This window comes from Phacochoerus africanus, chromosome 14, assembly GCF_016906955.1.
Source record: "Phacochoerus africanus isolate WHEZ1 chromosome 14, ROS_Pafr_v1, whole genome shotgun sequence".
Classification (NCBI taxonomy): Eukaryota; Metazoa; Chordata; class Mammalia; order Artiodactyla; family Suidae; genus Phacochoerus; species Phacochoerus africanus.
The window spans coordinates 49258052-49274952 of NC_062557.1; the positions used below are offsets into that span (position 1 = coordinate 49258052).

At 47.5% G+C, this 16901-nt stretch overlaps 1 protein-coding gene across 2 annotated transcripts in view; it reads right to left on the bottom strand.

Annotated features, from left to right (window-relative positions):
* NCBP3 (nuclear cap binding subunit 3) overlaps positions 1-12095 on the bottom strand; it is a 32266-nt gene extending 20171 nt beyond the window's left edge. The window contains exons 1-3 of one of the 2 annotated variants that reach the window (XM_047757138.1): positions 11871-12095; positions 9890-9955; positions 6366-6471 (exon numbers count right to left, since the gene is read on the bottom strand). In XM_047757138.1, the coding sequence (XP_047613094.1) occupies positions 6366-6471; positions 9890-9955; positions 11871-12053 (355 nt within the window). In that variant the 5' untranslated portion in view covers positions 12054-12095. The remainder of the gene's footprint in view (positions 1-6365; positions 6472-9889; positions 9956-11870) is intronic. The other variant, XM_047757137.1, reaches the window with a different exon arrangement.
* Positions 12096-16901: the final 4806 nt, after the last annotated feature.

Genomic DNA, 16901 nt, shown 5'->3' on the forward strand with positions numbered 1-16901 from the left:
TAGAAAAGGCAAACAAAAACAAAAACAAAAACAAATGAACTTGAAATACAAGTGAATTCTTTCAGATAAAAATTCTTTTTAATTTTTTTTTTTTTGGCATTTTGAAGAGTAAAAGATAGGTTTAAAGGGAGCCCATTATGTGTGGCCAGACTAAATCAGGTTCCTGCCAACCCAGATTCATACAGACAGAGATATCAGGACTTACAAATCCTAGCAGGTCCTTATTAGTGACCAGCTGGGCAACAATGAACAGAGGCCCCAATGAGACAGATGCCCACCCAGGACACACAGAGTTATTCCAACATGTAGGATGGGAAACTGAAGGGGTTAGCTCAGGGGGCCTTCTCAGTTCGTCAAGTTAAAAGCCATGACTTTGGAGGAACAAAGCCTATGGAAAGTAAAGAGATGGTTCTGAAGACGGTGACAAACAATACAGAGAGCTCCTGGGGAAGGTAGAGGAAACAGACAGAAGAGCAGGCAGAAAAAAGCCTGGTAGGAGACGGTGACATGGTGAGGAGGACTTATCTTGCATGAGACAAACTCGAGCTTTGATGGAAGCCTGCCAAAGGAGAAGGCTCAACACGTCCTCACCTTGCTGACAATGTCACTGCTTAACAGAAAACAAAGCAACAGAGAAGGCGCCCAAAGTGACACCCGGTTGATGAGAAAGGACTAACTGCTGAGATGGCAGTGAACAGATGACCGGGGGAATGAGAACTGGGTATTTACTGAGTGCTGACTACAGGCAGGATGGGAGCGCATCATCCTGGATTTTCCAACAAGAAAGAAGACAATGAATGACAAGTATCAGGACACAAAACTCAAGTCTTTAGGAAAGCAAATTTCTGAAAATCCAGAGAAAAAAGAGCCAATCCCAAAGCCTCAGATTAGAATGATGAAAAAATGTGGAAGACGCTAAATGCAGTAACTCAGAGTAGGAAGGTGATCCCAAGGAAAGAGAAAGCAGCAGAGGCTAGATGCGTGTAACTCACCAAGAACACACATGGGAGACAGAAAAAGGGTGCATCACCAATGACAAATTTAAAAGCACGCAAGGAAGAACTGGGAGAAAGCAGTATGATGACTACAAAGGGAAACACACACAAAAGTCCATACTCAGAAACGATGAGAAGGAAATACACAAAACGTGGACAATGACTGAGTCTGGGTACTAGACTGCGGGCAACTTTTCTTCTTACTCTACTTTCCAAATTTTCTTTGGTGGACATGAATTGTCTGTCTAACATCTAACAAAGAAAAGGCTACAGTCCAGAGCAAACAGGCTCATCAAAAAATACTAATTTTTTTTTTTAAAGTAAGTGTTTGGAGCAACATTGTTTTGGGAAGATGATGCAGAAAAAAGGGCAGAACTATTCATCTATTTTGCTATACTACTAACTGACAGCAGAATCGCTACCATTAAGTAAGAAATAAAACCCAAGATAGGTGATGAAAGCTTCAGAATTCATTTTAATAGATTTAGAACTTCTAGTCTAGAATTACACCCCCACTGTACTGACTGAAACACACAGCACTGATTTCAGAATTAGCTAATAATCTCTAAGAAGTTACAGAGAGGGAGCAAAGTAGCTTAAAGCCTTGAGAAGGACTAATTCTATGCTGATTTTCATAAATGAGGGAAACAAATTCTCAAAAAGATTGAAAAGATCGTCGTTCCCCAAAGTTTTTTAAAAATGGCGAATCAGACAGACTCTCTGATCCCTCAAGAAAGCAAGTGTTTCCCATAAAAAATGACATGTGAGCTCACGTCAGGCTAACCTCTTCTGATTGGATTAGCAGGCCAAGAAATTCAAAGAACCCCACAGACAGTGTTCTACCTCCTATCTCGGGTGCATTAAGGCATGTACTCTATTTCCCCATGACAATAAAAATGCAACACAGGCCTGGTAACAGGAGAAGACTCTAATTCACGCATCTATGTGTCATGGCATGACACGGGATTATCCTGTCCAACACTTACAACACCTAGATGAAGATACGGAAGCCACGCATACCAAAGTGAGCACTGTAGCTCAAATGGTGAAGGGCAGAGTTAAGATGAAATTAACTCCACAGGCTGAAATGGAGTCTTGAGATTTAAAGTACCCCAAGAATAAGAGGAGAAAGACTGTTTGGATGGGTGCTCGTCCTGGGGGAAAGAACACGTGCTCTGGTTGACCAGAAGACCAATACTATGAGATGGCAGGGACCGAGGCTGGGGTCGTCCTGCCATGCTCTCTTACGAATCCAACCAACTCTGGAATCTGCACCTCAACTGAGGAAAGACATTTAGAAACCAGGAATGGCCTAAAGGAGAGACCAGAAAGTCATGTCACATAAAGTTCAGAGAATGGGCTATTCATTCCTTCATCTGAAGTTATTCTATAAATGAGGAAAGGCCTTAATATTCTAGAAGTCCCACAATAACTAATCAATAGAAACAGAAGGCAATTTCTGTTCAACATGAAGAAGCAACCCCATAGGACTGACCACCCCATAAATAGTTCTCATGCCATCATGAGAAATGTTCAGGCAGAGGCCAGAAAAACCGCTGGGAACTTTGCCAGAAGGCCTGCAGCACTGGGCAGAAGGTGGGATCTCAGCTCCCTTCCGACCATGAAAGCTTTGATCTTGGAGGTAAGGAGACTGAAGCTGCCTGACACTGAGTCACTTGGGGAGAGTCGCGAGTCACTCTTGAAGCAGACTGGTGTATGGCGGCACATCCCAAACTACATCCCTGAAGCTGGCAGAGAGGTTAGGAACAAGGGTTCAGTCAGACCAGCCTTCAAACCCCAGCCTTGTTACTTACTAGCTGTGGCACCTGGGCAAACTTCTCAAATTCTTAGCACCTTACTTTCCTCACCAGTAAGACAGAAGTGATACTTTCCCTCACAACAGGGTGATTGAAAGGATAAGTGAACCACACAGCAGAGTGACTGCCACATAGTAAGAAATTATCAAATGGTCTATTTTATTACTGTTGGTATTAATAAGAGGAAAAAACTCGACACCTACTGTGGCTGCAGGAATCAAGATGTTTATTCCAACGTCCCCATTCTCCCAAAAGGCTGGGCCACTTAGATCGACTGCTTGGAAGATGGAGAAAGCCAGATAACAGTAATAATAACTAACATTCAGGAGTTCCCGTTGTGGCATAGTGGTTAACGAATCCGACTAGGAACCATGAGGTTGCGGGTTCAATCCCTACCCTTGCTCAGTGGGTTAAGGATCCGGCGTTGCCGTGAGCTGTGGTATAGGTCGCAGACATGGCTCGGATCCCGCGTTGCTGTGGCTCTGGCGAAGGCCGGCAGCTACAGCTCCAATTGGACCCCTAGCCTGGTAACCTCCACATGCTGCGGGAGCGGCCCAAGAAATGGCAAAAAGACAAAAAAAAAAAAAAAATTTATTGGGCACTTACTATATGCCAGACACCACGCTACAAATCATAACTTTTTTTAGTGCCTCCCAACAGCCTATAAGAACTAATGTTAATCTGCCTTTCCAGATGAAGAAACTGAGCTTCTTAGTGGCTAAATAACTTGCCTAAGGTCACAGAGCTAGAGAGTGACAGGTCAGATCAACTGTAATAAAAAAATTTTTTTTAGATAAAATTAAATTAGGAGTTCCTGTCGTGGCTCAGTGGTTAACGAATCCAACTGGAAACCATGGGGTCGCAGGTTTGATCCCTGGCCTTGCTCAGTGGGCTGGGGATCCGGCGTTGCCTGAGCTGTGGGGTAGGTCACAGACGCGGCTCGGGTCCCGCGTTGCTGTGGCTCTGGTGTAGGCTGGCGGCTGTGGCTCCAATTCGACCCCTAGCCTGGGAACCTCCATGTGCTGTGGGAGCGGCCCAAGAAATGGCAAAAAAAAAAAAAAAATTTAATTTAAAAAAAAGCAAGTGACAAGTCAGGATTTGAATACAGGCAGTTAGGCTTCTGAACCCATGCTCTTAACACAACACCAGTGGTTCTTAGTCCTAAATGCACATCAGAATTACCTGAGGAGGTACAAAAATAACTCTCTCAGAGATAGATCCAAACACATCCCTCACTGTAATTTAAATTGATCTGGTGGAGTTCCCGTCGTGGCGCAGTGGTTAACGAATCCGACTAGGAACCATGAGGTTGCGGGTTCGGTCCCTGCCCTTGCTCAGTGGGTTAACGATCCGGCGTTGCCGTGAGCTGTGGTGTAGGTTGCAGACGCGGCTCGGATCCCGCGTTGCTGTGGCTCTGGCGTAGGCTGGCAGCTACAGCTCCGATTGGACCCCTAGCCTGGGAAACTCCATATGCTACGGGAGCGGCCCAAGAAATAGCAAAAAGACAAAATAAATAAATAAATAAATAAATAAATTGATCTGGAAAAGGCAGGGGAGTCTCTGGAGTTCAGGAAAACACTCCAAGGCCAAGTGGATCAAAAACAGGTTGTAATGAGCAACTGATGTTCCATGCAGATCTACTGTTCTTTAGGAGTATTTTTAGAACCATGAGATGGGATTGTTTTTCAAAAAATCATTTTTGTAAAATTAAAATTTAATCCCCAAAATGATCCTATTCAGGTAGGTATCATATTCCCATTTTGATGATGACAAGGAGAGTGAGGCCAAAAAGGGTTCACAAACCGGTCCACCTTCACCAAGGAACTGAGACCAGCTGCCTGGAGGGCTCAGCATTGTGAAGACGCCAACACAGGTGGGAAGAGAGACAGAAGTGAGTAATTAGGGATGCTTCATGTTGGAAGTGACATCTGAACCAGACAAAGCCTGGGACAAGAAGGAGCAAATCAGCAAAGACAGGCATGAACAAGAACAGAGACGAGATGCCACACGGAATGCTCGCAGGACTAGACGTAAACAGGTGTGTGAAACCCTGGTGCTTTCAAGGCGGAGTTCTAAGAGAGGTCTCAGGGGTCTGCCTGGGCCCAGACTATGCAGGCGCATGAGCCAAGCTGCACAGCTGGCCTTGGCCTTCAGAGGACCTATCCTGAAACAGAAATCCACTCGAGCAGATGCCTGGAAATCCAGTCTGCGAGGGAAACAAGGTTGTATTTCCAAACTGAACTCATGATGCAGAAAAAAAGAGTGAAATATTCAGAGTGGAGCTCTGTATCCAGGCTACTCCATCTCCTGGGTGGACTGAGGAGGTTTAGGTCTCTAGGATCATGTCATAAATCATAGGGCAACAGAGAAAAGTAGCCAAGAGCAAGGCTTTCCAATTAGATAAACTTGGGGTCTAATCCCGACTCCACTTTTACTAGCTGTGTAAATCTGGGCATTTATTTAACTTCTTTGAGCCTGTTTCCTTCTTTCTAAAACAGGGATAAAAATATATTCCTCATGGGGTTGTTCTGAGAAATGAATAAGAAACAAATATGCAGCATGCTCATTAACACAGTGCCTGTTAAGAGAGCAAGTTCTCGACAAATAGTAGCTACTCTTTCATTCATTCAACGTGTTTTTATCAAACAAGCAAGTCTAGAGAAATCCACCCAGCAGAGCACAGACCTTTCACACAGACAGCTCGGCCTATTAAGCCCTTCACAACTCTCAAATCTGCAAACACAACAGAGGGAGACCGTTTGCATTCGTGGAGTAATAAACATGGCTGTAAGCTCAGTAAAAGGGTAATATTAATTTTCCCTGCTATTTATAAATTGCCTTCAAAGACTGGGGTAGATTATCATATATAATTCAGAATGAGTTCTAGGAAGCAAAATACCCTAAGAAAACACAAAAATAAAATCACAAGTCTGTATCAAAAGAAGTATTAATGGTATTTCCCCACCAACCTGACCCCCCTCAAAGACAGTCTCATTGTGATACACTTCCACTGTATCTGAAGTCAAAGAGCAGCTCCTGCTGTGGCGCAGCAGGTTAAGGATCCGAGTTGTCTCTGAGGTGGTGAGAATTCAATCCCAAGACTGGTGCAGTGGCTTAAGGATCCAGCATTGCCATAGCTGTGGCATAGGCTGCAGCTATGGCTTGGATTAGATCCCTGGTCCAAGAACTTCCATATGCTGCAGGTGCAGCCCCCCAAGAAAGGCAAAGAGAAGTTACCAATTCTATGAAAAAAGCAGAAAATGAGTAAGGGTCCATAAAAGCAAGGTTCTACTCTCAGCTCTGCCACCAACTCAGTGCTGTCCTCTGGGCTTCTCAGACATGACGTCTTTTTTCCAGCTCTAACATTTGCAACCCAGCTAATGCAGCTTGACTTTAACAGACCAGCTAAGAAATGGAGATTTCGTAAGTTCCCTCCTTTGGGAGTGTCTGGATGAGGACTGGACATGCGAGGCAAGGCCAGAGCATGAGGCCGTGGCAGGGAAAAGTCATTCACTGGGATTACGTGGAAAAATTCCCCCCAAATACCCTGTACCTTTCTTCATCATGTCTCGGTCCAAGGCAACGTTCCTTTGGGAGAGATTTACTTCTGATCGGAAATGGAAGCGCTTGGCTCGCTGTTCTTTCTTTTCAATTGCTTCCTAGAAAGTACAGAAAGAGCCAGAGAAGGGAAACGTGGAGGAGGAAAGTTAAATCACATACACAAAATGAGGCACCAGTGATAAGCCTAAAAGACTCCAAAGGAACAAGCAACATTGTCTTTAATAATTTGCGTAGAGAATTTGATATTCACACGCAGCTCGGATCCCGAGTTGCTGTGGCTACGGCTCTGATTAGGCCCCTAGCCTGGGAATCTCCATATGCCTCGGGAGCGGCCCCTAGAAAAGGCAAAAAGACAAAAAAAAAAAAAAACCGAGAATTTGATCTTCACAATCAGTGACTGGGAGGATGGACCCTGATGATGCTATCGTTGGGAGCAAGCGCCATAAGACTCTATGGCCATCACTGCACGGGGGCGGAGCAGTCGCAACTCAACAGTGTGTGCTGACCCAACGAGCAATGAAGGAAGCTTTCGTGCTCTGACATTTCACTTACTACCAGCCACCATGGAAACGAATTACAACAAAATTAACATTCCATTTTCCAGGCGCAGAAACTGAGGCGTAAAAAAGTCAAAAGGTTTGCTAGAAATACTTCAGCTAGGAAGGGGGAAAATTTTCTGCTCAGTGCTATTTCTAGAAGCCCTCCCACCACCCCCATTTCAGGCTGTTTGCGTGCATGGTAATCACACCTATCCCATTATGTCTGCCTGAGCAGACCACTCCCTAAAGCTCCCTCCTTGTGGAAAAATAACACTGGAGCAATGAAACTCTCTTCTCTATTCTTAACTTGTGTCCAGGGAATTGCCAGTTTTCATCTTGAAGTGACAAGAAGCACTGCTGCTTCACTGAAAAACAAAATAAACAGTTTCCTAAGGTTTTTTTCCCCCAACAGCTAAAATAACTCCAGATCCAACTGTGAGTTCCTGATAGCTCTTAGGAAGCATCATTAACTGTATATTGACTTTGCCACACTAATTGAAGGTCTGACTATAAAAAACTTGTGAGGGGAGTTCCCACTGTGGCACAGTGGAAATGAACCTGACTAGGAACCATGAGGTTGCGGGTTTGATCCTTGGCTTCGGATCAGTGGGTTAAGGATCTGGCATTGCTGTAAGCTGTGGTGTAGGTCACAGATGAGGCTTGCATCTGGCGTTGCTGTGGCTGTGGTGTAGGCCGGCAGCTGTAGCTCCAATTAGACCCCTAGCCTGAGAACCTCCATGTGCCACGGGCCACCCTAAAAAGCAAAACAAAAAACAAACAAAAAAATCAAAAAACAAAACCCATGAGGATAGGTAAAGCAGCAACACTTCTGTTATTTCCCAACAATAACACTAATTTTCTTTCCTTTCTTTTTTTTTTTTGTCTTTTTGCCTTTTCTAGGGCTGCTCCCGAGGCACATGGAGGTTCCCAGGCTAGGGGTCGAATCGGAGCTGCAGCTGCCAGCCTACGCCAGAGCCACAGCAACGCAGGATCCGAGCCTCGTCTTCGACCCACACCACAGCTCACGGCAACGCCGGATCCCTAACCCACTGAGCAAGGCCAGGGACTGAACCCACAACCTCATGATTCCTAGTTGGATTCGTTAACCACTGGGCCACAATGGGAACTCCAGACACTAATTTTCTTCACTCAAGTCTTCCCAGTGGAAACAACTAAACTACCTTCCTCTAGTAACGACTAAAATACCAATTCTGGGCTACTACCCCTTTCCCCATACATTTGTTTCATATAATGGTAAACTGTGTAGGATTAAGAACGTACTGTATACATCCTTTTCAATTACAATAAAAAAACATTTCTCTTTATTTTGTCTTCTTGTCAAAAAAGATGATCAGTTCTTTCGGCTTTTAAGTAATCTGAGGCAGACTGAGACCCAGATAAAATATAAAATAGTAAGCATGACATACTTATTTTTATTCTTGCTTTCATACATCCAAAACAGTAATGCAATATTATTTATTCAGAACTGTAATTCAAACTCTGTTCCAAATTTAATTACGCACATTAAAATCAGAAAGAATGTTTAAGCTAAATTAAAGCAACAAATAAGTATCAACTGGTTTTTTGTTTTTTTGTTTTTTGTCTTCTTGCCTTTTCTAGGGCCGCTTCCCTCAGCATATGGAGGTTTCCAGTCTAGGGGTCGAATCAGAGCTATAGCCGCCCGCCTATACCACAGCCACAGCAACTCGGGATCCAGGCAGAGTGTGCAACCTACACTACAGTTCACAGCAACGCCAGATCCTTAACCCACTGAGCAAGGCCAGGGATCGAACCTGCAACCTCATGATTCCTAGTCGGATACATTAGCCACTGAGCCACGACGGGAACTTCAGTATCAACTGTTTATAAGAAGGAAAATAATACATTTGGTTCTGTGAGGAGTTACAATGAAGCTGATAACGTAGTGCTAGCAATCACTAGATAAAAGGCAATATTCCCAAGTACTGAGAAAAATTCAATCAACTTGGCCTTCAAAGTTTAACCACATAACCAGGAAGTCCTATTTTCCTAATCCTAGGCCTCAACCAGTGAGGAATAAAGATATTTACTAAGGGCCTACTATGTGCGTTCTGCTTCATTTAAAGTGGAAACAGTTTACACGTTTTTTTTTTGTCTTTTTGTCTTTGTTGTTGTTGCTATTTCTTGGGCCGCTCCCGCGGCATAAGGAGGTTCCCAGGCTAGGGGTCGAATCGGAGCTGTAGCCACCCGCCTACGCCAGAGCCACAGCAACACGGGATCCGAGCTGCGTCTGCAACCTACACCACAGCTCACGGCAACGCCGGATCGTTAACCCACTGAGCAAGGGCAGGGACCGAACCCGCAACCTCATGGTTCCTAGTCGGATGCATTAACCACTGCGCCACGATGGAAACTCCAGTTTACACGTTTTTACTTTATTTGTCTTCTTCTTTTTTTTTTTTTTTGTCTTTTCCAGGGCCACACCCATGGCATATGGAGGTTCCTAGGCTAGGGGTCAAATTGGAGCTGTAGCGCTGGCCTATGCCAGAGCCACAGCAATGCCAGATTCTTAACCCACTGAGCAACGCCAGGGATCGAACTCGAAACCTCATGGTTCCTAGTTGGATTTGTTAACCACTGAGCCACAACTGGAACTCCTTTTTTTTTTGGTTTGTTTGGTTTACACATTTCTAAAAAAGAGGCAGCATAAAAAAGCATTCTCAACGAAGAACTCTTCCTTGGATATGGTTAAGCACAGGCATCTAGGTATAGTGATTTTATCTTCTCATGGACTGGAGAACACACAAAAGCTGCCTAAATGTTTTCAGAATGTATGAAGGCATCAATGCGTCATACAAAATTTAACTTAAAAAAGTTTAATCCAGCAACAAAAGTAAAAAGTAGCTAAAAAATAACTGCTGTTCTACAAGTCCTAGGAGCAAGTTCATTAAGTTCACCTGCTTCTCAAAACAAATAAACAAATCACGGTCTGTCTTACCTTGGAGGTGACGTCGATTCCGGTGATGAAGCTGCCAGCCTTGTTTTCATATCGCCTGCTTGTGTCCTAACACAAAGGAAAGAGGTGAGAAATGCTTAGCAAGCAACTGAAGCTAAGCACATGATAAGTGACAGCCCAACAACCTATTCCTTCTGGATAGTCATTCTTTTCAGCAATCCTTCCCCAACTCTGACAACACCTTATTAGGAGGAAGCCTGTCCCAGTGACTCCGAGGTAGCAATCAACCACTCTAACGAGAACTCTTCTCTAAATCAGAGCCTGTCCACAGCTTAAAGCAATTCCCTCTACTGAAGGCATCCATGTAGATGAAAATCTGAAGGCTTTCATGAAAAATACCCAAGATGAGGCAGAGTCTCTCATTACCCCAACCCAGACTGGACAAATTCATCATGTCAGGCCACCAGATGGAGCACACGGCTCCACCAAAATGCAGAAAGTCCAGACTCACCTGGACCTCCTGGGGGGAAAGAGAACAGTGCAAAGAAAACAGGATGGGATTTGGAAGCCTGGGGACTCAAACCGCAGCACTGATGTTCACTGATCATAGGACACTGAACAATTCCTTTGGCTTCTCTGGACCTAAGTTTCCTCTGTTGGTATCCGCCTACCTTTCTGACCTCTTTTACTGCTCTCCCACTAGAGCTACAGAACTTTGCGTTTCTCCAACAAAACAACCTTGTTCCCATCTCAGAGCCTTTGTGCTTCCTGCTGCCCCTTCTGGGAACACTCTCTTCCAAGCCTGCACATGACTGGCTCCTTTCTGTCACGTAGGGTTCAGCTTATTCGTCGCTATGCCAGAGGACTTTCCTGACTATCCTATGCCATTCTGCTTCCTGCTTCTGCCCTCTGCACTCTCCTATCCCATTAAAATGTTTTATTCTCTCCACAGCACTCACCAATATTGGTAATTACGAGTTTAGTTGTGTCCCCCAACTGGAGTGTCAATTCCAGGAGGGAGTTTGATCTTGATCTTGATCAAGCGCCTAGGACTGTGCCTGGCACAAAGTGGAGGATGCAATAAGTACAGGTTGAACTGAATGAACAAGGGGATAACGTCTACTTCGCAGTCACAGTGATATTTAAACGATACAATGCAGTAAATGGTAAAATGCCACTATGTTAATTGTGGTTGCCGGAGTCAGCATTATCATTTGCTATCTTTAGTGCTCCTACCTCTACCTTTTCCCATAATCTCAGTTAAAAGCAAGACTTGAAGACATAAACAGTCCATGTCTGGTGAGAAATTAGGTACATGAGAAGAGCTCTGCAGGCCTGAGACCGACCCTAAGAACCAGACATAGGACTCTCAAACCACAACAAGCAAAACACCTCTCACATTCCCCATTGCGATAAAAGACGGACCACTGCTGGTTTACTGATGTTTTGGTTTAATTAAGGGTCAGATGCGGTGTAGCAGTGGAGCAAGATGACCCTCAAATCACAATAGGGACACTGAGTTTCTGCAGCTGACAAGTTCAGCCCTCCCAAGGGGAAACCGCGAGTGCTGTGTTTAACAGACATCAGCTCCACCGGAGCAGGACCCACAGGGAGGCCGGGATGCCGGCGCCTCCCCCCGCCCGACAGTTCCTTCTGGGCCGCTCCGGGTTCTGTTCCCGCCCGAGGCTGCCCCTTTATCTCAAGCCGCCAAACAATCCTAAACCCTCCTCGCCCACCCTCTTGCAAAGACTGGCTCAGAGTGGCAGCAAAGAGGGTGTCCTCAACTACCCCCCAGCTCAACCCCACCTCCTCCAGCCCCCTCAATACCCATTTCCGGGCGCTCAAGCGTCCTTTCTTTTGCTCCCGGTCCCAGCCACCGTCCCCCAAGGGCTCGTCCCCCTCTCCCATTCCTCTGAATGCCCCCGTCCCCGGCCCCAGCCCCCGCCGCCTCCCTTTCCGGCCTGCTCTGGCGCGGGACACTCGCTCGGCGACCTCCTCCTCGCCCCCGCCCCCCCGCCCATACCGGGATCAGTTCCTTCAGCGAGCGCCGCACCGGCACGATCTCCAGCTCGCCCTCCTCCACCTCCATGGGCTCCGGCTCGCCGCGGTCCAAACCGGACTCCGCTTCAGGTGACAGGGGCCCCAAGGCCGGCCCCGCCGGGGCCTCTGCCTTCACCGACACTCGCAGGCCCCGAACGGCCGCCATCGCCGCCCGCCGGCCGCACCACTGAGCGCCCTCCCCGCACACCACCGGCTAGAGCGCCGCTGCCACTAGCCACAGAGCAACGGCCTCCGCTACCTAGAGCGTCGCCTGCTGCAGCTAAAGGGCCCTGTTTAGCCACGACGCCCCCTAGTGGCGGGAGGTACCTGGGGGCCAGCTGAAGCGGGATCTGGTGGAAAAGAGGGCGGGACCGAGTGGGAACAGGGGCAGGGCCTACTGGAGGGGGCGGGGCCTGGAGCCTTTCGCTGCAGTCTGGCCTTAGAAAATAGCTACACACCTTGGGCAGTATACCTGTAATAATTGCACCAAGCAATCATTACCTGCCAATGACTGTTCCAAGCGCCCGAATCCTTACACATACCCTTTGAAGTATTACTACTACAAACGGAGGCATTTAAATTTAACCAAGGTTGCTGTTCCCACTGTGCCTCAGTGGGTTAAAGGATCAGGCCTTGCCACAGCTGCGGCATAGGTCACAGCTGAGGCTGGGAATGAATCCCTGGCCTCAGAACTTCCATATGCTGCGGGTGCAGCCATAAAATTAAATAAGAGTTCCCATCGTGGCTCAGTGATTAACGAACCTGACTAGTATCCATGAGGACTAGGGTTCAGCCCCTGGCCCTGCTCAGTGGGTTAAGGACCCAGTGTTGCTTTAAGCTGTGGTGTAGGTGACAGAAGCGGTTTGGATCCCACGTTGCTGTGGCTGAGGTGTAGGCTGGCAGCTACAGCTCTGATTCAACCCCTAGCCTGGGAACCTCCATATGCGTCAGGTGCAGTGCTGAAAAGACAAAACACACACATACACAAAAGAAAGAAAGAAAGAGGAGTTCCCGTCGTGGCGCAGTAGTTAACGAATCCCACTAGGAACCATGAGGTTTCGGGTTCAGTCCCTGGCCTTGCTCAGTGGATTAGGGATCCGGCGTTGCTGTGAGCTGTGGGGTAGGTTGCAGACGCGGCTCAGATCCTACGTTGCTGTGGCTCTGGCATAGGCTGGTGGCTACAGCTCTGATTGGACCCCCAGCCTGGGAACCTCCACATGCCATGGGAGCAGCCCTAGAAAAGGCAAGAAGACAAAAAAAAAAAAAAAGTTCCCGTCGTGGTGCAGTGGTTAACAAATCCAACTAGGAACCATGAGGTTGCCAGTTCGATCCCTGGCCTCGCTCAGTGGGTCAAAGACCCAGCCTTGCCGTGAGCTGTGGTGTAGGTTGCAGACGCGGCTCGGATCTGGTGTTGCTGTGGCTGTGCTGTAGGCCAGTGGCTACAGCTCCCATTAGACCCCTAGCCTGGGAACCACCATATGCCTCAGATGCAGCCCTAGAAAAGGCAAAAAAGACACACACAAAAAAAAAAGACAAAAAAAAGAAAGAAAGAGAAAGGCAGGAAGGAAGAGGGAGTGAAGGAAAGAAAAAGGAGAGAGAGAGGAAGAGAGAGGCAAGAGAGGGAGGGAAGGAGGGAGAGAGGAAGGAAGGAAGAAAATAAAAATTTACTCAAGGTGACAGGGTATTTAAGGGATAAACTTGGGTGTGAGTCTAAATAGTCTGCCTCCAGACCCCAGAGTGAGCCTTGGTCTATCACATTTGTGCAAATCTGTAGGTATACAACGCATTTTCCTTGACATCGTTTATCTCTTCCAGGTCTTCCAATGATTGGCCCATTTTATACACCACAAAACTGAGACTCCAAGAGCTCTGAGCATGGAGGAACAAACAGTTAAAAACCAAGGAAGAGCATGACCAGCATCGGACACACCTGATGGAAGTCAGGTGCAGTTCTAAGTTGGGCACACACAAGCACGCCCAGACCCCCAGTTCGTGTCTATTCTTGGAACATGGGCAGGTCAGTAGTGAAGGAAAGTGCCTACAATTAAAGAAAATGTTAAGTTTCCTGGTGGCCGAGCAGTTAAGGATCCAGCATTGTCACTGCTGTGGCTTGGATCACTGCTGTGTTATGGGGCTCAATGGGAAAATAAAGTGAAATATGGACTTTAATTAAAATAATGTATCAATATTATCTCATGGATTGTGACAAATGTACCACACTAAGGCAAGATGTTATTAACAGAGGAAAATGGGGGGTGGGAGAAGGGAGTGAGCGGGTCTATGGGAACTCTGTACTTTCTACTAAATTTTTTTATCAACTTGAAAGGGTCCCTCCAAATCTATTTGTTAAAACCAAAAAAAAAACAAACAAAAAAAACACCCAGAATACATACATCCCAGACCAATTAAATCAGAATCTCTAATGGTGGTTGATTTTTTTAAAAGCTCCCTTGGATGGAGTTCCCTTGTGGTGCAAGGGGTAAGGATTTGGCATTGTCACTGCAGTGGCTTGGGTTGCTGCTATGGCGTGGGTTCAATTCCTGGCCCTGGGAGATTCTAGCATGAATTATGTGGTTAGGCCTGGAAGTGCAACCTTCATCTGATTTTCCCACCTACCCTTCTCAGTGTCCCCTTGTTAGGGTTCTGGGTTTTCCTGGCAGCTGACCTGGGAAGACCTGGGTGGGGTGGGTGTGCAGGAGACCTGGGCTCTAACCCTGGATCTTCCCTAACTCACTAGAAGACTTTGAGCAAGGAGTTCCTGTCGTGGCTCAGTGGTTAATGAATCTGACTAGCATCCATGAGGATTCGGGTGCGATCCCTGGCCTCGTTCAGTGGGTTAAGGATCCTGCATTGCGGTGACCTGTGGTATACGTTGCAGAGGCGGCCTGGATCCTTTGTTGCTGTTGCTGTGGGGTAGGTCAGCAACTACAGCTCCAATTCAACCCCTAGCCTGGGCACCTCCATGTGCCGTGGGGTGCAACCCTAAAAAGCCAAAAAAAAAAAAAAAAGGCTTTGAGTGAGTCACTGGTCCCTGGGCCTCAGTTTCCCCACCTTAGTGTGCCACCCAGAGTGGTTGTCCTCATGGGGAAAAGACATCACTGTCTTTTTCAAAGCTCTTCGCGTGACGACTTGGACTATCAGACCCAGGCCCAGGATTTGAGGACCAACACCTGGGATGAATCAGCCTGGGGGTTTTTCTGAGTATAGACTAGGTCTTGGAGAGTGGATTGACAGGCAGGGGTAGGGGAAGGCCTGGAGGAGTGAGTATGAAGAGCCGTGAGGGGCAAGAAGTGGCTTGAGAGTGGGTGGGTGGGCCAAGGGTCAGGACAGCATCCAGAGAGGCCAGTGGGGCTGATGGCAATGAGCACTGGAAGGGTTCTGAGGGGGGTGGGCGTGGTCAGGAGGGTGCATCACTACACATCACTCTGGCAGGAGGTGCTTTGCTTTTTTTTGGCCATGCCTGTGGCATGTGAAAGTTCCCAGAGCAGGGATTGAACCCACACCACAGCAGCAAGCTGGCAGGCTGTAAGAGAACGGACTGGAGTGCTGAGGATGAAGGCTGGAGACCAGTGAGGAAGTGAGAGACGGTGAGTCCAAAAGTGAGGGACAGCAGTGGTGGCAAGAGAGTGGCTTATTGGTCTTGGCATTTGGGGAACGTCTGCCCGGCCCCCAGCACTCTTCCTGCAGAGGGCTTGGTGCAGCCCTCATGGGGGCTTCACAGGATGACCAGGGAACATGCAGAAGCAGCTCCCCACTTCTCAGATAGAAAAGCTGATCACCATGATGGGCAGCCTCTGGCTTGATTTCTTTCTGGTTGGTCTCTGATTTCACCCAATGAGGAGCTCCACAAATAAGCAAAGAGCAATCACGTAGGACTGAGCCCATGACCTTCAAGGCTGGCTGCAGACAGCCCCAGAGGCAGAATTCTCTTTGTTTTTTTAAGGGTCTCAACTTGCTTAGTACATACTCTGTACCAAGCACTGTGTCGGATGCTCAGGGACCTGATTATCTGCATTGTACTGGTAAGGAAGTTGAGACTCCTCTGATGACTTGCGAAGGGCACACAGCTATTAGATGGCAAAGCTTGGATTCAGACTTCAGGCTGGCTGACCTCAGTGATAACTGTTCTCATCATGGCCATGCCGGACCCTCCTTTGAGCATGGATGGCAGGTCCTCGTGTCCAAAGCTAAGGGGACACTGGGGAGACCCAGGCAGTGTCACAGGGACTCCTGTGAGGCTTCACTTGAGACTTCTGTCCCATGAGGAGTGACAAGGGCTCCCAAGGACCAGACCTTGACCTCCCTGGGCCCCTGCAAAACAGGCCAGGTGCTCTTGTGGGCCGTCCATTGGCTCCCAAATACCCTGTTCTTCCCAAGGAGGGGCCACAGGACCTACCCAGGAGGCTAAGCCATATCCTGGACTGTAGCCCCTCACCTTCCAAATTAACCCTCCCTCCCACTCCCCACCCCCAGAGCTCCTCCCACTCTTGTCCTACTGAGACCCCTTCAGCAAAGCCAGCTGGTGAGAAAGAACACATCCTGATGCAGAAAACGTGCAAACCAAGGTGGTTGTTTTTTGCCTTTTGTATTTTAACTCAAGAAAGGGCTTTTATTGTTTTTAACTCACTTCCTGGGAAGTTAATTTTTAAAACACTCTTATGGAGTTTGTCCATCCCTTGTGCTACATTCAGAAACAATGACGCCAACCAACTCCCCCAGTGATGCGGGGAGCACCCCACTGGGGCTCTGACACAAGCAGAGCAATGGAGCTAGGCCCACCTTTGGGCTCCGCAAGGTGGGGGGGGGTGTCCCCTGAAACCCTTACCCTCCCGGCTCCAGTGCAGAGCTGCTCAAGGAAAATGTGCTGATCCGTGCACGGCCTGCCACCAACTCTATAAAAGTGTTCTTAAGAATAGTACGGAAGTACCATTTAAGCCCCGGGTTACAACACCTTAGTGCAGAGGAGCAGGGAGAAGTGTGGACCCAGTGACAACGGGCCGCATTCTGCTCAGAG